The sequence below is a fragment of the Phaenicophaeus curvirostris genome, chromosome 4 (assembly GCF_032191515.1).
Source record: "Phaenicophaeus curvirostris isolate KB17595 chromosome 4, BPBGC_Pcur_1.0, whole genome shotgun sequence".
NCBI classification, from domain to species: Eukaryota; Metazoa; Chordata; class Aves; order Cuculiformes; family Cuculidae; genus Phaenicophaeus; species Phaenicophaeus curvirostris.
This window is the reverse complement of record NC_091395.1, coordinates 26,641,293-26,667,616: the sequence shown is the minus strand read 5'-3', so window position 1 is coordinate 26,667,616 and position 26,324 is coordinate 26,641,293. Positions and strand designations below refer to the sequence as shown.

Here is a 26,324-nt window from a genome sequence, read left to right as displayed (position 1 = left end):
CCGCATATATTCTATTTATTTGTTGTTCTTTTCTGTAACTCATTCCAGGGAAAGTGATGTTTACCTGCAGTAACGCTATCCCAATGAATATACCAGCAACTATGGTAAGATTGTCCTGCAACCATTTCTCAAACTGAGGGACACAGCCCTTAGTGTAGATAACAATCTGCTGATCAACTTCCTGCCAAAGAGAAGAGGGAAGAAAACAAGAGATAATTACATTCAACTATGCCCTCAGCAGAATAACTGGCTCTTGCAGGAGGGATTTAGATCCTTAACATCCCACATAAAAAAAAAAAAAAAAAAAAGCAAGCCTTACTGGTTTTTGCCTTGCATCGTAGCCACACTGAGTATTAATAACATCTTCCTAGGAAAGAGAGATACAGAAGAGAGGCAATCAGTGAAATGTCTCCATAACACCCTTTCCCAGCTCTCCAGAGTTGGTCTGATATGTAAGAAGACAGTCACCCTAATTGTGGTTACCGTATTTAATACTCCCAAAGCTCAGGTAATGAAACAGGCTGTGGAAGACTTTTCCTAGTGAACAAGTGCTGAACACTGGAAGCTGAAGTTGCTTTTACTCTCTATATAGTTATTTTGGGGCAACTAGATGAATCATAGGATGGTTTGGGTTGGAAGGGACCTTAAATCTCATCCAGTTCCAGCCCCACTGTGATGGGCAGGGACAACTCCCACTAGACCAGGCTGCCCAAGGCCCCATCCAGCCTGGCCTTGAACACTTCCAGGGATGGAGCAGCCACAGCTTCCCCAGGCAACCTGTGCCAGTGCCTCACTGCCCTCATAGAGAAGAATTTCCTCCTAACATCTAATCTAAATCTTCCCCGTTCCAATTTAAAGCCATTGCCTCTCATCCTATCACTCCATGCCCTTGTAAAAACTCCCTCCCCAGCTTTCTTGTAGGCCCCCTTCAGGTACTGGAAGGCTGCTATATGGTCTCCCTGGAGCCTTCCCCTCTCCAGGCTTAACAATCCCAATGCAACTGCTTTTGCTGTCAGCCACAATGGCAGCAAAATATTAAGCTACCGGGTCATGTAATAACAGTGAACAGAAAGAGAAACTACTCAAAGAAATGAGAAGATCTTCCAATCTTAGCTAGGTGTACTAAACACCACAATTTAATCAAGTTGTGGGAAGTGAGAAAGTCAGCCAGCAGAGAAAGAGATTTTAAATAGCAGCTAAAGCTCCTCTAAGTGTTTCCTCACTTTGCAGGAGCTGCATCAACAGGTTGTAAGGTGTCAGTCATCTAACTTGGATTCCCTCAATGGACCTTTAAGATTTGAACAATTTGTATCTTTTCACGATACCAATGCATCTGTTCCAGGAAGTAGATAAGATTCTAACAGAAGGATTTTAAGCTTTCTTCTTTGTATCGTACTGAATGCCTACTTGCTTTAACATCAGTGTCCTCTGGCTTTAGCCTTGAAATTCATTAACTGAAAGGAAGTGTGAGGAATGAAACGGAAATAAATCAACTTTTCTAGGCCTTTCCTGTACAGGAATTTGGAATATTTCCACATGCTGAACTACAGCAAAGTGAACTGTAGGAGTCCAAATTCATTTTAAAGGAGACTTATTTTGACCTACCTTACCACTTCCTGACTCAAGCTAAACTAAAAGCAAGTCCTGCTCGATGAAGCATCCACATAACATTTTGCATCGGTCAACACTTCACCTCAATTCTGAAGCAGACAAACTTGCTTTCCCACATAATAAACCTCTGTTTATCGCTGCAACTGAACTACTCTCAGCTTGGTTATAATTACATCTATTATAGGCATGACTTTTAAGAATTTCAGAAATATTATTATTTCTAGTCATTATTTTAAAAGCAATTAAGTATGTTGCTTCCACAGAATGAATGAGACTTATCCTTAAATTTCTGGTTGCTGCATCATCCCCTCATAACCATCTAAACATGAAGAGAGAGATAACTTTAGCTTGGATTATGTATTTATAGGATTAACTTGTACTGCTGTCACTGCTTTGGTTTTATAACTACTATATTTTTAAAACCAGGTTTTGATGACCTCTCTGTGTGGGTGGGCAGATAGGCGAACGGTAGGGGTAATCCTAAGCATAATGTAATGCCTGAGCCTCACCTGCTTTCCATTTTGTTTCAGTAATTCATTAAAACATTTTCAGCAACGTTTGTGACAAAGATTTGAACTACTGCGAAGACATGTTCACTGCAGAGGAAGCAAAATGCAGCTGGTGCAAGTGGCATCAGGAGAGGGGGAGAGCAGCAGCACTGACTGGATGCTGGGAGCAGTAGCTGCGTCGCAGTAACAGGGGCAGGAAGCACCAGAGGTGCTTGTTGGCAACTTGCCTAACTTGAGTCAGCGTTACAGACTCATACATTTCAGGAACTGTAAATCACTCCAGGTGAAGAAAAAGCCACATCTGAATTACTAGATAATACAAGCACTCACAGGCTGCTTCTTTTAAGCTATATGAAAGTCAAATATACATGCCTAGCACTGCATAAAAGTTTGCAGGTACAAACCCACCCCTATTCCAAGCCTTTCACTGTCAGTGAACTGCTTCTCTACACTTCACCCTTCATTCTTGATCATGTCTGTACTAGTTACATGTCGCTCCAACACTTCCTGCTCAATGATCCAGACCTATAACTACTTAAAAAAACCATTAAAATTTAACAAAAATCCATTCCCTTAATTTCTGACCCTTCAAGTCTGTTTTCAAGTGACCACAGGACAAGCAGTAGTTTTAAACGGAAAGAAAGAGCATGTAAAGATGCCCATGTCCACCTGAAGATTTCAATGCAAACATCTGCACACTTTTCAGGGCATGGACAGTCATTCATTACCATACCTAGCGCACCTACTGTGTCAAACTGGCTGTAGCCTCTGGATTCTGCATTAAATAATGAGTAATACCTGCTTTAGAGTGTCTGAACTTAGAGTTCTTGCTCTTTAAGGCAGCAAATTAGATATTCTCATGATATTCAATTGTAAGCTCATACCCTTCAACTAATTAACTGCTTCTGCTTTTTATGCTTGCTAAAATTAATAAGTATGATCAGCCAAACCTAAAGTTCTCTCATTCTAATGAAAAGCAAACAGTATACAATAAAAACTTAAGGTAGCTCAGGACTTCTGCTGACTGCAGAAAAGTTAGTGGTTATGCTGAGCTGCAAGGACAAAAAAACTACAGCTTGGTGAGAAGATAATCACGCACGACTTCTTCCTCCCCCCAACAAAAAATACTCTTTAGAGCAATTTAAAATTTCAACACCAGACCCATCCTACCCTCCTGACTGTCACTTACCGCAGGGTCTTTTGTGCAGCAAGAGAATGGCACACCACAGCGCTCTCGACTTGCGTTGGAATCGGTGCAATTGAAGTAAATATTAAGGTTCCAGTCATCAGCTCCAAAAGCCCCACAGCACTGCCACTAGAACAAAGAAAGGAGAGCTGCTTGAGTCACAGAACAAACAAAACTCAAAATTAGTAACATGCATAACTGCTGCCAGTTTCCCTCTAGCTTTCAAAACAAAATCTCAGATTCCCTCTGGTTTCATTGAAATTTGGTACTTGGTTTTGGCTAAATAATCAGCCCCAAGGGCTACACTAGTATAGCTACTCCTTTTGCCATTTGGGGAGAAGCTTTGCCTAGCTGTACATCAGACAGCATGAACACATTGTTTCCCAAGCATCACACACTGCACAAACAACATTACTGAAGACAGGTAGAATCCTCCCAAAAGTAAATACGTCAAATGGCAGGCCTGGTCTATGGCAAAACACGCTGAACATACAAAGAATCAGTAAAACTTGCTGAACATACAAAGAATGAACTGGAGACCAGTGGAGCACTAATGGTTTACAGCATTTAAGGAGCCAGCCCAGTGAACCCACTTGTCAACTTAAAAAAAAAAATTTTAAAAAACCCAAACAAACCACATTTTAAAAAGCACTGGAATGTCAATTCTCTCTTTCCAGACATAGCACAGTTCCCTCTGCAATACCTGAACGTGTTGCCTTGAACACGTTGGACTAGCTGAAAAAGTAGCTTGCTCTCCAGACTCATGCTGCCTGACTTAACTGTTAAAGAGAGCTAATCCAGTTACGAGAGTGAGTTTTATGCAGAGGCTGCAAAACTGGACTGTAGTCATTTGGCTGCATATAAGTGGACTGATGCTTTCAGATTGTGGTGACCTCTAGCCTTCTCCCTGCTGGATCAGGTTCAAGCCAATGCAAAGATGCACATCCTGTTACTTACTTGACATTTTTTCCCCCAAGGCATATACAGAATCAAATCAAACATTGAATGAAATTTTTTTAATTGCAGAATGTACAAAAATTAGTAAACATGATTTCAACCAATACTTAACCATGTTAGTTACGCAAGACCAAAATCGAAGAGGAGTTCATCAACGAAGGCCAGAATTGAGTAATGGAACAAGAAGGTACTGGCAAAATAACTTGGGTGCTAAAGTTAGTGGAAGACTCCATTACCCACGCTGATAAATTACAGAGATTGACCTGCACAAGTGTGCGCATCTTTGGCTTCACCCCTCCCTCCAAAGTGCAGATGTAGTGTCATTTATAGATTTCCTATGAGAACTTTATAAGTTGCCCACTTTGTTAGGCTAATTGCATTAAGTCTACTTAAGAAGAAATAACATTGTAGTTTCACACAGACCAGCTAAACATCTCTGCCACTCTGCAGTGTAGTGGAACACCTCTAATGTTGCTAAATCTACACCAACATTCATCTCGGAAACAAATTAAGCTTAGAAAATGATTTGGTTTTTAAACAGATGTGATAGTTCCTACAATTAAATATTTGGAATCTCCCTCTTCTCCAAGAACCCTCAGGTATTTTCATACACATATGGAATATGCTCTAAAAAACTGAACACAAGACATCGACAGTTGACTTGTAGATTTGACACATTATCTCTAAGTCTACAAGAACAAGTCATCTCAACTCTCCACCTTGTTTTTCTCAGTCATACATCAACAAATAAGCCACTTGTCACAGGTGCTGTGTGTTTGTAGTTCTGTAAAGAGAAATATATCTATATATTCAGAAGTATGCTAGAATATTTATGTTGAAGAAACCAAGCAGATGGGAAGTAAAAAAATAGTAGTTATTTCTTTAAAGAAAGCTTTACAAAAGAAATAAACATAGTCAAACTTACATATTCCTGTGTGAAGTCTATGAGATTTTGCAAATCAATGTCATCTCTGTATGCTCTGATGTTGTTGTTTATAAAGAAATACAGCTGGTCTTTTATCCAGTCTTTGAAAACAAATGCTAGAACACCAGCAGTGAGCTCCAAGAAGAAAATAATTCCAAGAAACACAGAAAACTGTAAAGAAGAAGAAAAAGGTTAAAAATATTTTACTTTATGACCAAAACCTTACTTTTCAAGGCTCACAATTCTGTCCAGTGTTAGGGCTTTTATCTGTTTCAGTGCAAGTTCAAGCTATTCCAGCACACTGGAAACGGTAAATTAAAAATACACCATTTCTAACAAGGGCTGCAGTACAGGAATCTCAATCCTATTCTAACAAATAATAAAAATGCCAATTAATTAAAACTTTGGACATTTCACTGGGATTTCTAAAGATGTCCAAGAGATTTCACTGTAAATTTCAGAGATGATTACTTATCACCTGTAGGGCCCTCTGAAAATTCACCCTTAAATTCTATGTAGGCACATTTTCGAAAGGCATAAACATCCAATAGTGCGAGTGAAATCCTTTCTAAGTGACTTTTTCTTTAGACTCCCTCACTGGTAAAGCTTTGCCTAAGCAGACAAAGCAAAAATTGGGAACAGCAGAAATTAATTAATTACTAAGTCGAAGTGGAATGTCTATGGAATGATTCACATCCACATTAAAGACAAATGAGGCTGCTATGATTAATGCAAATGCAATGGATGCCAAAGGCATTACTAACAATCTGCCACTTTCTCTAAACATCTCCACTGAGTCTACACTGTTTTAAAACACAGAGGGGTCCTCGTATACTGGAAATCCATTCTCTTCGCAACTGCGCCTTTGAGTTTCATTTTAATACGCTCTCTGTGTTTGTTCAGATGCATTTCTAATTTCTCTTGCAGCTGCTGTATAGGAAGCTATTTCTGGTACAGCAGAAGGGTTCATTTTAGGCAAGATAAGAGGGGCAAGGAAGAGGAGAAAGTGTTACAACAGCTCGTCCCCCTCTTTTTTTTTTTTTTAAGCAAATCAAGAGCAAGCTAGAACTAGAACTATCCCAAGCTGCTTTATAAATGCCTCAAGAACTGTAACACTAAACTGCCTCCTCCCCTTACACAATATGTCTATGTGAGCCAAATACATCACTTGAAGGCAGCTCTTTCACTGGAAGTCTTTTCATGTATATGTTAACAGTCAATGGTTACGAAGACACAACTACTACCCAGGCTGTGCCCACCTCTGGAAGCTGGCATAGTGGAGGGAAGAATCTTGTATTTTTATTATAACTCTTAAATTCATCTGGATCAGAACATGTTATCCTCACCTTCAAAGCTCACAGGAGAGGGGCTTTTAAAAAACAGAACCAGGCTAGGTAGCTGAAGGAGTTTTGAACACTCAGGTATGTTCTCATATCAACAGCTCTTCTCCAACTAACAGTCCAGTTGTTGTGGTTTAAGCCCAGTGAGCAACTAAGCACCACACAGCCGCTTGCTCACTCACCTCCTCCCACCCCTCCCTCACCACTCCCGCAGTAGGATGGGGGGAGAATCAGAAGAGTAAAAGTGTGGAAACTCATGGGTTGGGATAAAGACAGTTTAGTAAGTAAAGCAAAATCCACACATGCAAGCAAAGGAAAACAAGGAATTCATTCACTCTTTCCCATCAGCAGGCAGGCATTCAGCTATATCCAGGAAAGCAGGGCTCCAACACCCATAATGGTTACTTGTGAAGACAAACACCATTACTCTGAACGTTCATCCCCTTTCTTTTGCTTCCACGAGCTTTATATGCTGAGTACAAAGTCATATGGTGTGAAATATCCCTTTGCTCTGATGGGGTCAGCTGCCCCAGCTGTCTCTCCTCCCAGCACCTTGCGCACCCCCAGCCCACTCGCTGGCAGGGTGGTGTGAGAAGCAGAAAAGGACTCGACTGTGTAAGCACTGCTCAGCGGTAACTAAAGACACCCCTAAATTATGGACACCACTTTCAGCACAAACCCAAAATACAGCCCCATGCTAGAGTTAATTTTCTTCACAGTAGCTATCTCAGCCACAAACGGCACACCAGCCCACAGTTCAAGACGACAATTTCTATTTCTTTTACCCACATCCTGGGCACATTCTCCTCCCTTTTTCCCTCTCTGGCCCCAGCACTGACAGTAAGCAATGAAGTCTTTTAAAATCAGCTAAACAGTATAGAACTGAGGATGTTAGGACTGTTCTGAGGGGTTCTGAGGGGATTGTTATTTCCTCTATATCATGAGGGGCATTTGCACAGCAGAAAGCACACGGGTCAACATTCAGTGGTGGATCTACATGCCTCATTTCAGAGGCAGCTTGTAATGGACTCAAAAGTTCAACACGCAGATTCTTGTCAGAAATTACTCTCTTTTCATGACAGGAAAGCAAAATTTAGTCTATACCCATATATAAAGCAGTAGTTCCATGTTACGATTCTTACTGTCAGTAGTTTCAAACCTTAAAAAAAACAAAACAGCAAGCACCAGAGACTTGAAGACCTGTAAAGCATTAGTTAAGTGAAAGAAATTCATAGAACAGTACTCTCACATCTGATAACACCTTCTGCTCTGCAAAAGACATTTTATAATCTTTACACAGTTCAAATGAGAACAGAGAATATGACTTAAGCTATGTAACTGATAAATTCCACAGTCGCAAAGGCTACTTACAAATTTGAGAAGGAAGGTATTTTCTCGCAAAGCTCCAATGCATCCTGCAAATCCCAAAATGAACATAACTCCTCCTACCACGAGGAAGAGCCAAACTGGATCAAAGCCTCCCAGGTCAGTGATGGAGGAGATATTGGATAGCACGCCCTGAGAAAGACATAAAGCCAAGGGATAATAAGTATGTTCAGCTTTGAGTTGTACAAATTCTACTTGCATTTTTTTCTTTTAAAAAGGTAGAAGACTACAGCAGATAAATGTTCTGCAGTATAGCAAGAAAATATGATTAAGAAAATATTTGTATTTTAAAAAAAAGAGATAAAAAGGCCAATTATGTACAATATTTCTGAATCAAGATGTCAAATGAACAATAAAATGTGCTTCTAGAGTCCTCTGCAGGAAACCCACAGGACATTTTGCTGCTCTGTAGCTAAGACCATGAGTCTGTCAGAAAGTCAGAACAGATATCGGAACAAAACTTAACTCAGTCTTATTATCCACACCGAGATGCATTTTAGGTATCATATAAATTGTTTATGTACGCACACAGTTATACATGTTATGACAGAAAAAGCAGTCAATAGCAAGAATACCACATTGAATTTAGCATTTATGCTCAGTATTTACAAGAACTGACACAAATCAGAAGTGAGCTCCTAGGTTGCAGCATTTCACAACAACAAATTTACACCGAATTTTGACAAACTAGATACCTGGCCAGTTCAACTTCAGGCATCTACAATGCCAAAATCTCATTATATTATGAAAGCAGAGCTACTGACCAATCAATCAGCAGCAAAATTTTTAAAATAATGTTAAGTGTCTCAGTAGGACATAAGGCAGTTTAAGGACTTGCCTTGGGAGAGAGCTTCCATTAACTTACATTAGACCTGTGAGTACCACATAGTGAACCACATATGCTGTGTTTTAGATATGACAGTCCGCACAGTCTGCTTGTACTGCCATTGCCCCTTAAAAGCAGAGCTTGGGTTATGACACCAGCAATCCTGAGAAACTATTTTGTTTCTTTGAAGACATTTTAACCAGAGTTTGGCTGATGTTGAACAGATGGGCAACATTAAGAAGCAAGTACAAAATCGTCCTTATTCCAGTGAGTTTGCATTAGAAAAGTTACAATTTCCTAAAGCCTTTTGGCAGAAGAAAAAGCTGAAGTATCACTATTTCTTCATTCACCCCTCAGCGTTGTAGGTCAATGCAAAGCACACTGCTGTGGCTGACATTTCTCCATGTATTTCCTCAAAGAACCCTGAACCCAGGCTGAATGCTTTGGAGTATTGCTTTCCCTACTAACTCAATCCTGAATGAAACTGTGGCTTGAAAAGCAGCAATACAGACCTTTACCACTACAGCTCCTTATTTCCAGAATTAAGTTCTTCTTCCTTTTTTCCTCTTCATGTCCCCTTTGCTTCTTTGAAGGAGTGCCAAAACAGTAATAATTTTGGAGGAAGTTATCACAAACTCATTTCTAAAACTTGATAGTAGCATTGTTAACAGATGAGAGCTGCAGTTTGACTAGCTGTAGATTCAGTTTGGACCACTCAGAACACATAAATAGTCAAGTAACAAATATCTTCAATACAGTGCTCCATGTAGTCTGCAACCAGTTCCATAGTTTCGCAAGCAAATGTGACATTGAACAAGTAGTAAACAAAGACAATACTCAGAGCTTTTTAATTCTGCAGACAATGACAGACTGGATAAAATATACAGGTTAATTTCTCCAATTGACACAGCAAGGAGCCTTGGAAAAAGCCAGCACGCTAGAAGTATAAGAAAAATGTGACTACAACCCAATTCTAAAGAACAAACAATAAACCAACAGCATGAATGACATTCTTGAACAGGAGTCTTCTCCCTCCTACTACAGAAGGCTACTGCCTGACAGAGAGGGATGAAAAAACTGTTCATAAAAATATCACATTCATCACTTTCCTCCTACATTGCATATAGTACTAATGTTACCGTCATTCATTAAAAAGACAAATAGATGTAAGGTATAAGACAACACTGCTCAGAGCCAGTATTGCTATCAAAGCTGATCAATTGGCACATCCCTTTTTCTAACTAACTAGTGATGAGATGGTACAAGCCAGGCTGAATTAAATGAACTTGAGCAAAAGTTATCCGCTACTTTTTCTTGATTACATTTGCCACAGAAAAGAAATGAAGGTCATGGGTTTCTGGCTAAGAACAAGAAGCAAAAATAAACAGTTTAATCCAATAACACACAAACCTTTGAAAAAGTCATGGTCTCAGCCATACACCAGCCAGCAAACCTGAGCTCTGCCCCAAAGGAAAAAGGTTGCTAAAATGACTTCTTTACAAAAGTTTTAAAATCCTTTCTATGTTTCCCTTCTGTGCCTATAGTTACCATAAGGTGAGAAGAAATTCTGCCTTAAAGCAAGCACTATCACTCATTTCTTTTAACATTAGCTGATTTTGGAATTAATGGTCTGTCGTGTAGTAGAGTGAGAAAGAAGTTACTGGAGAAAGGATGTTGCTTTTGTATTATAATTACTTTACTTCAAAAAACACACCACCACTAACCAAACTCTCCTCCCCCTCAAAAAACACTACAGCAAACTACTACATTTAATCAAGTTCTTCCCACATGAAAGTAGTAAAATGCAAATGAAAGAAGAAATCCAAGTGAAAGTCAGCACACATTTGTGGACAGTGCTCTTAGAGAAGCTGATCACAACACAAAGAAGTGTTAGTGCAAAGAAATATACCACTTTAACAGGAGCGTGACAAAATGCAAAGTCGATGACAATAAAATTTAGTGAAACAGTTGTATATTGCCTTTCTGATCATGTTCCTTCACATCTTACTTGATTTTCTAGCACTATCAGGCTCTTAGCACCCTGGCACGCTACAGGTTGGCCGGTCACCTGGCAAAGGTCACTCATCTAATCTCTGGTCTCCTGCAGGCTCCAGTTCCTCGGGATACCTATTATGATCTGACACATACTGAAACAGAACACTGCAAGCTTTATCTGCCATTGTTTCCTGTCCTTGAAAAGCACCTTCATTTGCATCTTTTGCTAGTCCACATGTGGCATCATAAGCCTAGCTCAGATAAACCCCAAATACATCCTGACAGCACAAAGCACACAGTGCATAATTCTCATTTATACTTTGCTTGCTCTCTGCAGATCAATCACAAGTTATCAATATTCTGGAGAGACACCTCAAGATATACAATCTTCAGGCCAGGGAGGGTTTGGCAGTAAAACAATAGCTAGCAGCAGAAATGAGAAACAGACAACACTCTGTGGTTACATCTACAGATGCACAGAGGTAGCCTGATAGGAGATTGCTATTTATTGCTGAAATACAGTTTTCCAGTCTTGGAGATTTTTTTGAACACTTACTAACCTGATCGCCTTCTATGACAAAGTGACTCGGCTGCTGGATGAGGGAAAGGCTGTGGATGTGGTCTTCCTGGACTTCAGTAAAGCCTTTGACACAGTTTCTCACAGCATTCTGCTTGAGAAACTGTCAGCCTCTGGCCTGGACAGGCGCACACTCTCCTGGGGGGAAAACTGGTTGGACGGCCGGGCCCAGAGAGTGGTGGGAAATAGTGCGAAATCCAGCTGGAGGCCAGTGACAAGTGGGGTTCCCCAGGGCTCAGTGCTGGGTCCAGCCCTGTTCAATGTCTTTATCAATGACCTGGATGAAGGCATTGAGTGCACCCTTAGCAAGTTTGCGGACGACACTAAGCTGGGTGGAAGTGTCGATCTGCTGGAGGGTAGGGAGGCTCTGCAAAGGGATCTGAACAGGCTGGACTGCTGGGCTGAGTCAAATGGCATGAGGTTTGACAAGGCCAAATGCCAGGTCCTGCACTTGGGGCACAACAACCCTGTGCAGTGCTACAGACTAGGAGAAGTCTGTCTAGAAAGCTGCCTGGAGGAGAGGGACCTGGGGGTGTTGGTTGACAGTGACTGAACGTGAGCCAGCAGTGTGCCCAGGTGGCCAAGAAGGCCAATGGCATCTTGGCTTGGATCAGAAACGGTGTGACCAGCAGGTCCAGGGAGGTTATTCTCCCTCTGTACTCGGCACTGGTGAGACCGCTTCTCGAGTACTCTGTTCAGTTCTGGGCCCCTCACCACAAGAAGGATGTTGAGGCTCTGGAGCGAGTCCAGAGAAGAGCAACAAAGCTGGTGAGGGGGCTGGAGAGCAGGTCTTATGAGGAGCGGCTGAGAGAGCTGGGGTTGTTTAGCCTGGAGAAGAGGAGGCTGAGGGGAGACCTCATTGCTCTCTACAACTACCTGAATGGAGGTCGTAGAGAGGAGGGTGATGGCCTCTTCTCCCAAGTGACAGGGGACAGGACAAGAGGGAATGGCCTCAAGCTCCACCAGGGGAGATTTAGGCTGGACATCAGAAAAAATTCTTCACAGAAAGGGTCATTGGGCACTGGAATGGGCTGCCCAGGGAGGTGGTTGATTCACCTTCCCTGGAGGTGTTTAAGGCACTGGTGGACGAGGTGCTAAGGGGCATGTTTTAGTGTTTGATAGGAATGGTTGGACTCGATGATCCGGTGGGTCGCTTCCAACCTGGTTATACTATGATTCTATGATTCTATGAAATAAGCTCTCTGAAGAGACAGCAGTACAATACTTAAAAAAAAAAAAACAACAACAACAAAAAAAAAAAAACAAAACACAAAACCCATAAACATATTTTGCTTCTAGCAGCACGGCAATGATCGGGGAATATTACCTCACTTCATACTGTCAAGAAGACCTAAACGTACAGTCCTATAGACACACACTCTTCCTATCCACCACAAGTTTCTATAATGCCTACTACCATAGTATTCAGTATTTTTGGCTGGAATAGCTACTTCTAGGGAAAGTTTGGCAGAGGTGTAGAAATACCTGGTAGTAACCAGTTCCATCTGCATCACATCTTTAGCAAAAGCAGAAGGGAATGTTTCCAGAAGTACATAAGCAGAGGATCAGGAATCTCATATTCTAGCACTGCACCCTCCAGTGACACACTCTGAATCCTCAGGCTGACCAGTCATCCACAGTGATTGTTTGTTGACTGATCTCTGGCATCAATACAAGACCTAAAAAAAACACCTGTAAATCCTTTAAAGTCAGGCTTTTTACACGTACAAAGTATTTTTCTTAGCAAAACTATCACAGTAGTTCACTCCAACCTTTACTGTTAAGTAGTTGCAAGTACTACAGATGCTTTAACATCTGAAAGGAGAAAATATTTTTTTTCCTAAACCCATATTCTCATTTTGGAAGTATGGTTAGGTTATTTTTCTGGGGTACATGCACATCGTCTTCTTGGTAGTACAGGCATGTGCATAATCTTTATTTGGCAGTAAACACTTTGTGCAAAGCTACATACTCTAATACTTTTCTTCTCATGATGGCGTCAGTCCAGGGCTCTGCTGTAGTCCCACAAGGAGAGCCAGTAGGACATGTTCCCTGGCTGATCTCCAGCTCATCTGTTTGCTCTGTTCCCCCATCCTCAATTGCCTGCTGTACATTAAAGCGCCTTGGTTGTTACTTAACCTTTTAATCCACAAGTCAAAATTTGTTTGGGATGGCAAAATAACAAAAACATCACCCATAATCAAACTAAAATCAATAATGATGAAGTTATGAAAAAAATTGCTTTATTTGTGGAAAGTACATCAATTGCTAGGATAGAATGATGTAGGTATGGAACAGAAAAGACTGACCTCACATTCCTACCCTGCCCCAAGTGAAACAATATGGCCTGTTCTTTTCTTCAAAAAAAGGGGGGGCAGGGGAAGGCACTGGTGGTGTCCACCGCTATTCCAAGAAACATAAGACAATCAAGCCAGGCCTGCCAAATGCTGCGGCAGAACTGGAGTCTTCTCCTTATGGTATGTGAGCACAGGCAGAAAAACAGTCTGAGAGATGCCTGAATTCAGTGACAGATCCTCTGCTGTCTGTTTTTTCACCACAGCCAGAGCTCTCCACTGTACAAGCTGAATCTCATGCATAGCTCAAGGAAGAACAAGGCAAAGGAAGAACGCTGGGCTTGAAGTAACTCAAGAAGGCCCCTCCTGATACTATTGCTGCACAATTGTTTGCCTTTATCCCACCAAGAAAGAATAAGGATGCAACGGTCACTTTGAAATGCATCTAAGGGTGCATCCTTCAGCTTTTCTCCATCTCGTACTCTTTAAGATTATCAGGACAATTTGTACTACTTTCCAGAGACAGATCTCCAACTCCAACTCCCACCTTTGGTGCACATCTATTACACATTAGCATTCCAGGAGTCCTTTTAAAGGGATTGCACACAAGCTATGCTTGTTCAAACCAGGAAACAGTCTCCAAGCACAGAGACTAGATTACTCACAAGTGAAGATGTGCCCCTGGAACATAACTTGTGCTCTCACCACCAGCAGGCATTCAGTCCATGAGATCACATTAGAATTAGGCTGAAGAAAACTCAAACCTTTTAAAACCTGTAAAGCGTGCAAGTTGGGTTTTCAACATCATTTCTTCTCCTATTGGTCCACATGACTTGCATACAGAAGACTTAGAAAATTACTTTAATGTCCTCACAATGTATAGATAGCAACAAAGACATCTTGGTTAGAGTTAGTGCCGGTGTTAGCACACCTATACAATCTAATCGTGTTCCTGGTTCCTAATGAGGCCAAATAAAATGGAACCACACATACATTAACAAACAAGTAAGATTTCCAGACTTTCTGTGACTGTGGTTAGAGTAGAGAATTCCCATAAGTTTGCTAGACATTGCTTCTCTCTGGAACAGTTGATTTCACAGACACAGTAATGTGCTGTAGGGCAAGAGATAACAGCTCCAAGTGAAAACACAGCACCTATTCTGAAAAGCTGACCCAGTAATGAAAATTCAAGGCATAATGAGTCAGAAACAGCTTGGAAGAATCATCATCATAGAGAACAAAGAGGTGATACACTGTGAAAGTATATGGAATTCAGCCCACGGGAGTGCATGTAAAAGAACAGGACGCAAAACAACAGTCCCCGGGACAAACAACACCCCGAGAACCACCGAAAAGTAAAAAGAAGAAACTAACATCACTAGGGTGGGAGAAATCAGATATTTTTTTCTATTTCCTCCAAGATGGGGAAAAAACCTTCTCTGCTGCAGAATCCCATTACTGAGGAGGCAAAAATGCAGATGGTCAGAAAAAGATTCAGCAATACAATATCTTCTGAAACATTTCTTCTTTGCAAAGAGAGAATTGGCCTTTCCACAAGCTTGTCTGCAGGACTTCAAATCACTGGAAACAGGAATACATGGGGATGATGGGAAATGAAACTATATCCAAATGCATGATTTTAAAATGGAAAAATAACTACTTTGTAAGTCATGAAATCTGTGCAGTTTCTCCATGCTGTGCATCTGAATGAGCATGGGGAACAGAACAATAGTCATTGAAACATGCCAAATTAATTCCACTCCAGAACCTTGTCTCTGCAAGCATGAAACTAGGTGGCGGATGTTTACAAATCTCATTTCCCTGATTTCTGTTCATTTTGCATTTCCCACAGCCAACAGCAATAGCAGCAGAACTTTATTTTTTGGGTGTTTAAACGAGGAGAAGAACTGGCCTAGTTTACTTGTTATGACAAAGCAGAGTTCAAGAAGTGAATAACTGGCATAAATGCATGCAAGTTACAGATTTCTACATTTTCAGGATTAATGGTTACAAGGTGTTAGAACACCAGTAAAACTATTTAAAAGTCTGGTTAGATAATGCATCTTTATGCACTGACATTTAAGTTAAATTGAAGAGTGAATATTAGTATCCCTCTCTCCTCTCCAGTTCTGTAAAGTCCACACACAGAGTCCTGGCTTAGAATCAAGATACGTGCTTTGATATCCTTCAGCACATAAGGACCCGCAGGATACATGCATGGTTTCCTTGTTAACAATTGTTTTTAAAAGGACTATGTGATAGACATGTATGCACAACAATTATGAAATGACTAGCATACCACTCTCTTGATGTCTGCCACTCACTAGAACAGTAAAAGAAATCAAGTATTTTTTTTTCCTGAAAACAATCTAAGTTTTCATTTCAGGGCAAAGAGAGACAGACTCAGTCTGACAAATTGTGACTGTTTCTATGTAGGTAGTTCAGCCTGTCCCAGAACACCAAAGCAGGCGTAAATCACCTTATAGCAGCATAAAAGTCTAGCTTAAACTTGAAATCCAGATTTAAAGCTCCTGCTCGCTAAGAACACTGACATGCAGAGGTAAAATACTGGTGCTCCAAACCGTGCTAAACTTGACTTCTGAGATGGATTGCCTTCTAGTTACACCATTTTAACAAGAAAAGCCCAGACACCAATCTTACACATATAATCAGTGTCTTCAACTTCTCCCTTTTCATTTCAGTCAACCTTATACACGAACTAAGTCTAATCGACAAATTTTTGCAAGGATCTTCAGATTTTCCCCCCCAATTTGGTATCTCTACCTTTGTTACCTCCTACTTAAAAGTATATCCCAAAACCACAGTGCTTTCCTTCTAAAAACTCCCTCTCCACGGACAGTCTTAATAAGGCCTCGGAAGATATAACAGCAATTCATCACTTTCACTACCTGCAGGAGATTTATTTAAAGAGTAGTAAGACTATCGGGAAACTTATTTTCCCAGGTACCCACTGGCATGATACCATAACCACTCCAATGAGCCATAAGACTACATTATCTAATATACAAAAGCAAGGAGGGAAATAAAAATAAACCTGCCTTACACAACCAAGGAGGGAAACAAAAATAAACCTGCCTTGTACAAAACATCTAAGAAATCAACAGAAGAAATTACTTGAAATGGTTAAAAAAGCTACAGAAATGTAAACATTTTTTCCCACGCTCCTGAGCAAAGGCAGCATAAGTTGCTTGGCTAAGCTTGGTAAGGATTCTTCAATATAGACTCTTTATAAGTTAACAATGTTCATGTCACTGTTGGGCAGGGGAGGGGAACCAGCTGCCATGGATGAAATTTTATGGTACAAGCCAAAGTTTGACGAGCCTGAAAACACTGCGAGATTGTGAGCTATATAGTGCACCCATGTATAGATAGCTTTATTCATCCACTGAGTTTATTGCCCTTACCCTGCCTCCCCTAACCCGCTCTTTCGGGTTTATGACTTAGAATGCTAATTGCCCAGTTTTTGTTTAGGGCTGGCTGACTGGCTGTCAAGACAATTCTATTGTCTATTTGACAAATGAGCTCTTTTGCCTCCCTGCAAAGGCTGTAAGGAAGGTCACAAGACTGTATAGTGATTTTTTTTCTTCTTTATGACAAAGTTTAAAGGGGAGAATTCAAGCCAACTTAGCAGAAAAGAGAAACTAGCTATCAAACCCACAAGTTTACCAAAAACTCTTTCTAGCCAGCAGCAAACGGACTCCTGTAAAATGCAGATTATTTCTTTACATTCTACATTAAAAATGTGGCCTGGCACACTGTCTTTTTATCTTAAAAAGATTCCATGAAACAGCAATATACAAGTTGATGGCCGGGTTATAAAGCAACACACCTGGATATAAAGCCACACAACTCAAGACGGAAGTAAATCAAAATCACCACCACCACATCAGTTTACAGCAGAGGACTCCCTCTAAAGATCTAATTCTAAAAAAAAAAAAAAAAAAAGAAAAACCTTACAAATTTGTTCACACGTTATACAATAGTGGCATCAAGTTCAACTTTGAACAAGGACTTAGTTCACCGGGACAGCAGCAGTCTTCACTGAATTGTTGAGGGTGGAAGGGACCTCTGGAGATCAACCGGTCACCTAGACCTGATTGCCAGGGACCATGCCCAGACTGCTTTTGAATATCTCCAAAGAGGGAGACTCCACACCATCTCTTGGCAAACCATGTCAGTGTTCAGGCATTCTCACAGTAAAAAAAAAAAAAAAAAAATCCCGATGTTCAGAGGGAATTTCCTGTGTTTCTGTTTGTGCCCATTGCTGCTGCTACTGGGCACCACTGAAGATGGCCTTGGGTCCACCCTCTTTGCACTCTCCCCTGATGTATTTATACACATTAAGATTCCCCCAAGCCTGCTCTTATTCAAGCTGAACAAGTCCTAGCGTTCTCAGTCCCTCCTTGTAGAAGAGATGCTCCAGTCTCTTTATCACCTCAGCAGACCTTTGTGGGACTCTTCAGCACATCAGTGTCTCTCTTGTACCAGGGAACCTGGAACTGGCCCAGGTGTGAAGAATCCTCTCCTTCAACCTGCTGGCAACACTCCTAATCCAGCCCAGGACACCATCAGCCACCTTTGTTGCAGGGGCACAGCACTGGCTCACATTCAACTCAGTGCACATCAGGGCTCCCAGGTCCTCCCACGCGCAGCTGCTTTGCTGTCTTACAGCAAACCATTGCAACAGCCCATAATGCCTAAGGGATATCCAAGCTAGCCCTAGGCAAGAAGCAGTCTAGCTGGAGGAGTGCTTTCCAGTTAAGTTACAGATCTCTCAAGTCTTAGGCTTCACCTGTTTGGCTTTTCCCTCTAGCTCCCCAGCTGCAGCAAGAACAACTCTCAGATGCAACTGATCTGCTCCCCACTAATTTGCACGGGGCCCACAAGCATCTGGCACCTGACATTGCTGATTGCAGCTTCTGGCCATCGCCTGGCCTCGAGAGAGCAGAGTGAAAGGAAGGTCTCAAATTGTCTCGACCTAAGTCCATTTTCCCATAATTCCTGCAACAAAAATCAAGTCTGTCTCTGCTCAAGAGCTCTGCAGTTCAGCTATACCTGTATTACATTTTGGTTGACAGTCCACACTAAGCACCGCAGGGCACAACAGTTAGAGAAGGTGGGGAGAGATGCTCATTTTCAAGGAGAGATCTCTGCTTTATAAAAATAAACAGTATTTTATTTATTAATTTCTACAAAAAAACCTACTACATACGGAGCCTGAGCTAATACATATTAAACTGCTCTACATGGTTTTATTTGCTTGTCTTAAAAACATGGCGCTTTCTCCCAGTTTCAGGATCTGATTAAAAATTGTTTAAGATTACTTGATAGCAGGTGTCCAAATTTCAAGTAAAAACATGATCTTTGGCTTCTGGATATTAGGAATTATGAACTGAATGCATTTTTCCTAGGAAAAGGGAAAGGGGGGGGTGCTTTCCCATACAGAAAATGTGGAATTTAACAAACCATTATTCTGCCAGAACACCTGCTAGCTGTAGAACTGGTATATTTTAGGCTACAAAACACTAGATTATAGCTGTTTTCTCTCTATCTGCTCATTCATTCTAAAGAGGGATCACTTGTGTTACCTGCTGAAATTATACAAAAACGTTAAAATGTCTTCTATAGACGCACTCCAATATAAAGTTCTTCTCTGGGGCTTAGATGAATGTATAAGCTCTACAAGTATGCTCAGAGTATTAAATAAAACATGGTTTTACATCTTTGCTGAATAATAATAATCATCATTATTATTACTATAATTCTACAGAACTTCTTTCCAAGACTATTCAAGCCATCCATCAGGAGTATCATCTGGTACGTAAATATATATACATATATATATATATATATATAAAAAAAGATGGGTGTGTACAGTGTGAGGTAATTAATGTCCTACCACTATTTACAACAGTCTACATCCAAGGGACATGCACAGAGCAATTAGAATCTAAATTAACAACTCACTTCTGAATCAGCAAAATTTGTCCTGAGTTTCTAAGTGGCAAAACTCTAGTGCTTCAAATGTGTTATTTGTTTGGCTGCAAGTGCCAGTTATTATGTCTTCAGTGAACATCAATTTGTAACTTGGTCAGTGTTTTCCATTAAAAGAAGACAAAAACCATTATGTAACTGAATATCACAACATCATTGTTATCAGTCAGGTTTTATTATATTGAATCTTTTAAACAAAGAAGAAAAGGAAACTCTGGCTTTAATTTTGTTGTCTTTCAGAAAGCCAAACTCTTAATGCAATAACCCAATACATACTGACTTGTCCTGTATGTTATGTCTTGATATTTTATCTTCTTCCCAAACTCTGTAGCAAGCAAACTAAAAATTAGGCTCTGGTTCACAAATGTTTTCTCTTCCCCTGCCACTTTCTTCCCATTTCCAAGTTGATTTTACAGTGTTGCAGCAGAGAGCGTTCCAAGGACAGTTTTAATTGCACAACAAAATACAGCTCTTCTGTTTCATCTTTGGCCTGGTTTTTGGGGTTCAGTTGGTTTTGGGTTTGTTTGATTTGCGTTTTTTTTCTGGCATTTTTTTTGTTTTGTTTTGTTTAAGTGGAACAGCAATTAGCACGCTACGCTAAGGCAAAGCCAAGCAGCCTTATTTTCAGGAAGCTGCTCTATGAGACATGTAGGCTCCCTCGCCATTCCTGGGGACACAAGCAGCAGACAAACATTTCCAATATCGCCTTTAGTCGAGTCTTCTAGTATCTCAGCTGTAGCTTGAGCACGCATGGATTGAAATGGTTATTTTATGTGCAAGTGTCAGCTGTGCTTTATTGCCAAGGCATTCTTAGGAAAGATGCCAACGATCTTCCTCTAGGTGAGCCAAGCCAAGGTTTTATTTGACAGAGAAGTTAGACTTTGTTTCAGCAGAAACTGTGTGTGAATACATAAAACATGCTTCATATTATTATCCCAATATTTTCATCAGAGAAAGAGAAAGAAGAAAAACATGGAGTTTTGTGCTATATTCAACTTACCTTCTCATTCCATGCCCACAATCCAATCCCAAGAAATGCTATGCCAAGGAACTAAAGGGAAAAAAATAAAAATATATCAGAGCTGAAACAATAAATTTATAGTTTGTTTTTTTTTACTTTAAACACAGATATTGACTCATTCTCTCTGTCAGATAATCTATTTTATCAGGACCGTCAGGGCTTACTGAGAGTTTTAAAATTATACATAGTGGGTTTTTTTTTCTTTTACAACTTAACCATTGTAACTGGAAGAATTTAAACTCGCACAGCTCATTCAGGGATGTTCTGCATAGGAACAGTAGCTGCAATAAGCGTCACTTTCTTAGCATCAAGCAAGGTCCTTTTTGAGTTTGTCAAACTCAAAGCAAACTCTACAGACAAGCAACACATTATTTTACTGATTAGCTGCACAAAACAACTGTCCTTGCAGCTGCCCCCTAATGAAAGAAAGTAATTAACAGAAAGTTCTAAATACATAACATACACTAAATCTAAATCTATGACACACCCTATCATTTTTAGCAACATTGTCCACAAAAACACAGAAAGTTGTTTAAACAGAACATAACCCACAGTATCTGGGGAAAAAACAATAATAAAAATAATGCTGGTCTAAAAGAGCAAGGCTTTTCAAAAGCCCCGATGCCAACATTTTATAAAACCTTTCTGATACTGAATGTTTCTGTATTTCATAAAGGAAGTTACATTTCCTTTCTGCTACAAGAGACAAAAGCACCAAACTCAAAAGACAGTGTCTTTCCCCCATGACGGAAAAGGGAACGGCACCTATGATTTTGTTATATCCCTATATTCTCTGTTCCACAAAACTATTTGAAGGGCATCACTTCCTTCTAAATAGTACAGGGCATCCATATAATACGCAGACTAAGTGAAACAAGCAGAACAGATAGAATACGCCCTCTGTCTCCCAGCATCAGCACTATGTATTTGGCATGACAGTACCAATTATGTAGAATGTTTAAAAAACATGTAGTAGGTGCCCGAGCATATCTCTAGATATCCGTTTGTCCAACTTTCACCTCTAGTTTTTAAAAGCTAAGTGCTGGATAAAAAGCAAAACTATATTCACTCCAGTTTCAGGACATGTAATGGACTGTTGTTCAAACATCAAACGCTCGTTTTCTTTGTGGTTTCTCCACACTTCAGTACAGAAATTTATTTTGGCACACAGTATGCTTTCTCTTAAGATTTGTGTAAACAGTTAAACATCCTCATGATTCTTCTTTTGCAAAACAGGACAAAAGTGTTTTTCTGTTGAGAAGTGGGAGGAAACAGGAATAACAACTTAAAGAGCCTTCCCAGAAGTGATTTCAACAGCTTCAAAGCAAGACTTCTTCTTCCTTATATGCACCTCTAAGTGGCAAGTTTAGCTTTATACACTCAATACCAAGTGGAATATGCTCACCACAATACCTTGAAGTTCCCTAACACCCCTGTAATTTTTTCCTCTAAGTGTGCTTTGCCATCTGACCAAAGGACCATGCAATACTACACCCAGCCAGCTCACCCATAAGTCCACACACATTAACTGAGAATGAAGCTCTCCTTTTTGACTTGAAGAGTCATGACTATACACTTAAACAATACTACAATGCCAGTATTCTTCAAAGTGAACCATTGCAGGCTTGGCTGTATTTTAATACAAGATAAATGGTAATTTTTCCCAGATGGAGAAGTAGAACTGCTGGTCAAGATAGTGTGATATTTCAGTAGCTTTAATTGGCTATGAAGTACAAGAGATAGATTTTAGAAAGTCAGTACAGCCTCCTGCAACACATCACATGAGCCAAAACAGGTCATCTTACCTGTACTGAGACTGCTCTTTATCTATGGTTACAAAGCTTGCCAGGAGAACTTGTGTAATCCTCCTGACTGCAGTGATTATTTGAAACTTGAGATCAAGCTATAGGAGTCTCCAAATCACTTTCAGACAAACGCAGTTAAGTTCTTTCTTGCAGTAACAAGCTCCTTTCCTTCTTTCTTACATAGCCAAAGGCACCAAGGTTGCAGGAACATGACTGAGGGCAAAAAAAAGCTATATTATTATAATAAAATCTATTAAGCTGCACTTGGAAGGGGCAAACTTATTTGTAGAGAGGTACAAAACACTGTTTTGCAAATAGCTTAATCTGGTTTTGAACAAAACAAGCATGGAAAACCAGAATGAAATAATTTGATCAGTGCATACAAATGTAACTTAACAGCCATACACATCAGCTGCAAGTCTGGCTCAGATCTACTAGCTTTATTGAATTTAATCCAGTTAAGTGTCCTGATCCTTCACCAGAAGTTACAACTTGAGGGTAAGATTACCTCATGGTTTCAAAAGGTGACTAAATGGATGTCAAGCCAGGTCAAGCTCATGTTAATTTATGGACTGGGTAGTAAGACTGTACTATACTAAGCTGAAGCACCTAAAAACCTGAGATTGTCAAGCTCCTGGCAAGCCTGTCAAGAAAAAAAACTAGCAAACCGAATTCTCAGAGTTTTCAAAAGGATCAAAGTTCACATGCTGCTGAGCCCTCTCCATATTCCAAAACACAAATCTGTCCCATTGCCTTCCGAGCAGCCAATGAAACAGGAGCAGTGAACAAGATCTACTAGGAGAAAAAGGTTCAGAATGGAATCACTTTAAGACAGGATGATGTTAAAATCAAAAGCTTAATGGCATTCAGAAAAAAAAAAATTACTTTTCAATAGCTATGGACCTTCCATTAATTTGACACAGCTTCCAGCTCAGGAAGTTTTTACATTGTAGCTCACTGGGAAATTATAATGGGAGGGGGGAAAAAAGCACTGTATGTACGTTTTCTTGCTTAAATGACTCTTTCTGTGGACAAAATCTATTTGCATTACTTGAGAATAAATACTGAGCTAGGCAGACCACCAACCTAACCTCCTAAAATCATACCCTAGAAAGGGCCACCTCTGCACGAACACAGCCTGCTATGGGAATGAAACACACAGGAATGTTCTCAGTAATCCCCACTGGCAGAAGACAGGTGTTCAAGAGGAGACTTACACCTCTCACCAGGATTAACTTGGGATTTTCTTGACAGTTATAAAAGAAACTCCTGCATAGTCTAAAATAAAGTTGAAAGTGCTTAGCAAAAATCCCTCTGTATTTTTGCTGTTAGAATCAGAAGTAAAACAGGACACATCCTGCTTATCTTGCAGCCCTTCTACAGATGCCTTCAAGACAGTCTTGTTCTTCTTGCTTATAACCAGAAAGAAAATCACTTCACATCTGAAGCACGTGAGAAGAGGGTGAGATGGCATACACGTCTCATCTCAGTTAAGTCTGGAAAAACTCATTTACATCCATTAAATTATTCCAATTAATAATAAAAAAAGTGAAAGCTTGCCTCATTATCTACAAATACTCTTCAGAGAAAAAACAGTCTCAGTTCTCCACAGACAACTAGTAAGACCACTTAGCCTGACTATAAATGGTCACCAGATCTGAGGCAGAGCTTGTAAAATCTTGATACTTTTCTTTTTTAAACAGTAATTTGCAGGAGAATATTAAAACATTCCTCTGGAGTATTACAGCCTTACAAAAAAATTGCAGATAGTACTTTCTCAGACACGGGTCTTCTATTCACAAACACCAAACGAATGCATCCAAATTTATCTTCTAAAAAGATGAAACCTATTTAAGAGAATATGTAGCAGTTGCCCTGCTTGTAAAGCTCATATCCAGTTTTCAGAAGTGGATTGATCGGCAAGTGTTTCAGGTTGCACATGTCTTATTCCCAATCTTGCCTGCGTGGAGGCAAATAATTCTTTATTGCTAGGGATACAGTATCATATAGCGCAGCATTTCATTTGAAGGGTGCTGGGCTAAATACTTATGCAAATATTAGAAAAAGTTTGAGAGAGAGGAGCTTGACTGTAAAGTGATCACACTTTACTTCACATACTGAATTTTTCATCTCAGTTGACATTCTTAAATAACTTGACACCAGTTTTCAACCAAACCTATGACAGCCAAGCAGTAAAAGGTTGTTTAATGTGTCATATCCATAAACCAGAATATATCCATGTGTGGACACAGTAAAGATTTGTATGAAAAGGAACTACACGGCAGCCATCTAATTTCACCTTCCCCAGAAAAATACAAATGCACCAGCAGAAGCACATCAAAATTGTCAGAGTTCAGAACCAGAGGTTCCCCGCAAGAGTTTTTTTTCCAAGCCCTATACTTACGCAGTGTGAAAACCTCCTACCTGCCCTGGCTTTGAGCTGCCACAAGAACTCTGTGCACTGCGTTAGCAAGGAGACTATCAGGACTCCTGTGGGCACTTCGGTATTTCTTGCATGGCAATATGTCGTTGGTTATTCAGAGAGCAATATTTCCTTCCGTGCGATTCAAGCCAGTACAGCATGGGAATGCAAGGTACAGTACTTTACTGACAAGCACAGCAGTGATCAGGACAATGAGAAGTGTAATATTTCACATCCTGAAACACAATCAGGAAAACACAGGACTTCTGAGCTTTGTACATATATAAAGCAGCACTGAGAAGTCCCCAACTGACTCTAAAACCTCAGTTCAGCAATTTTTCCCTAAGCACTTCTGCAGCACTCTGTGTTCAGATACACTCAGAGATATTTCAGTTAGAATACTCACTGCTCTCTTTAAAGTATTTCATGCCAAATCAGTCTTTTTGATTTTTTTAAGCAAACGCAAAAAGGAGCTTATTGTCTGTGTCAGAGCACAAAGAATTTCGCTGCTGTTGTTTGGTTTTTACATAACCCTAACAGAGAAACAGCGTCAAAATAGAAATTAAAATGAAGTTTCATACAGTTTTCTTCTTCCCTTCATGCCACTGAAGCATTCTCTGCTTTAAATATATCAGTTAGCACTCTTTCAAACAAAGCAAATAGGAGATCCTCTGAACTGCCCGACTTTCACCTGCACGAGTATCAGTCTGCTCTGTTCCTCCTTTCATTCACCCCAGTTCCACTAACTTTTCCATTCTTAGCACAAACTGTTAAAGGATTCCATCTTTGTGTGGCTAAACATACGTAGTAACGATGGCAAAAGCAAACGGCTCTAAGCATACATACATATTTACGTATCTTTGTTAATGCTTCCAAAGAGTGCATTCTCCTAACACCCATTTCTTGTTTGCCTCAAGCCATTACCAGCAAGTAAATTCAATGTATTACAGTCAATGAAGATGCTGCGTAGGTGACTAATTCCCACTTTGGTTCACAGCGACAGTCAAATATAGACTGAATATAAACTAAAAGGCATCAAATCTATTCCCATTTTATGTGCAGATTTTTAAAAAACATTGAACTATATTCCACAGATAACTGCCTCAGTAATAACTTTTCCCTCCCAATACAAAACACACACATGGAAGAAAAAAGATCCCAGTTTCCATACATTTTGCTCAGCTGAACCAGAGAATGACTGATTCCATAGAATCATCCAAAGCAGAAAAACAGACGTGAGAACACAATAAGAAAAGCTATCTGCCCCACCTTGCAGGACTCTTAGCATGATGCTTTCTAATGAAAATTAAGCACATACAACCCAAATTTCCAAAGTCAGGTACTGTGGCTGTTAACGTACCTTTCATTTTCACCAGTATGAGGTGTTCAGTTTTGCCTGACAAGTCAGCAGGATACATATACTCCCTCCCTCCCCAAATGCACAGTCAGTCGCCA

General features: G+C 40.2%; 1 protein-coding gene across 1 annotated transcript in view; it reads right to left on the bottom strand.

Annotated features, from left to right (window-relative positions):
* Positions 1 to 26,324, bottom strand: part of TSPAN5 (tetraspanin 5) — an 84,497-nt gene that overhangs the window by 2,896 nt on the left and 55,277 nt on the right. The window contains exons 2-7 of the mRNA XM_069855587.1: positions 20,622 to 20,672; positions 7,900 to 8,046; positions 5,189 to 5,359; positions 3,310 to 3,435; positions 320 to 367; positions 65 to 181 (exon numbers count right to left, since the gene is read on the bottom strand). Coding sequence (XP_069711688.1) covers positions 65 to 181; positions 320 to 367; positions 3,310 to 3,435; positions 5,189 to 5,359; positions 7,900 to 8,046; positions 20,622 to 20,672 — 660 coding nt within the window. The remainder of the gene's footprint in view (positions 1 to 64; positions 182 to 319; positions 368 to 3,309; positions 3,436 to 5,188; positions 5,360 to 7,899; positions 8,047 to 20,621; positions 20,673 to 26,324) is intronic.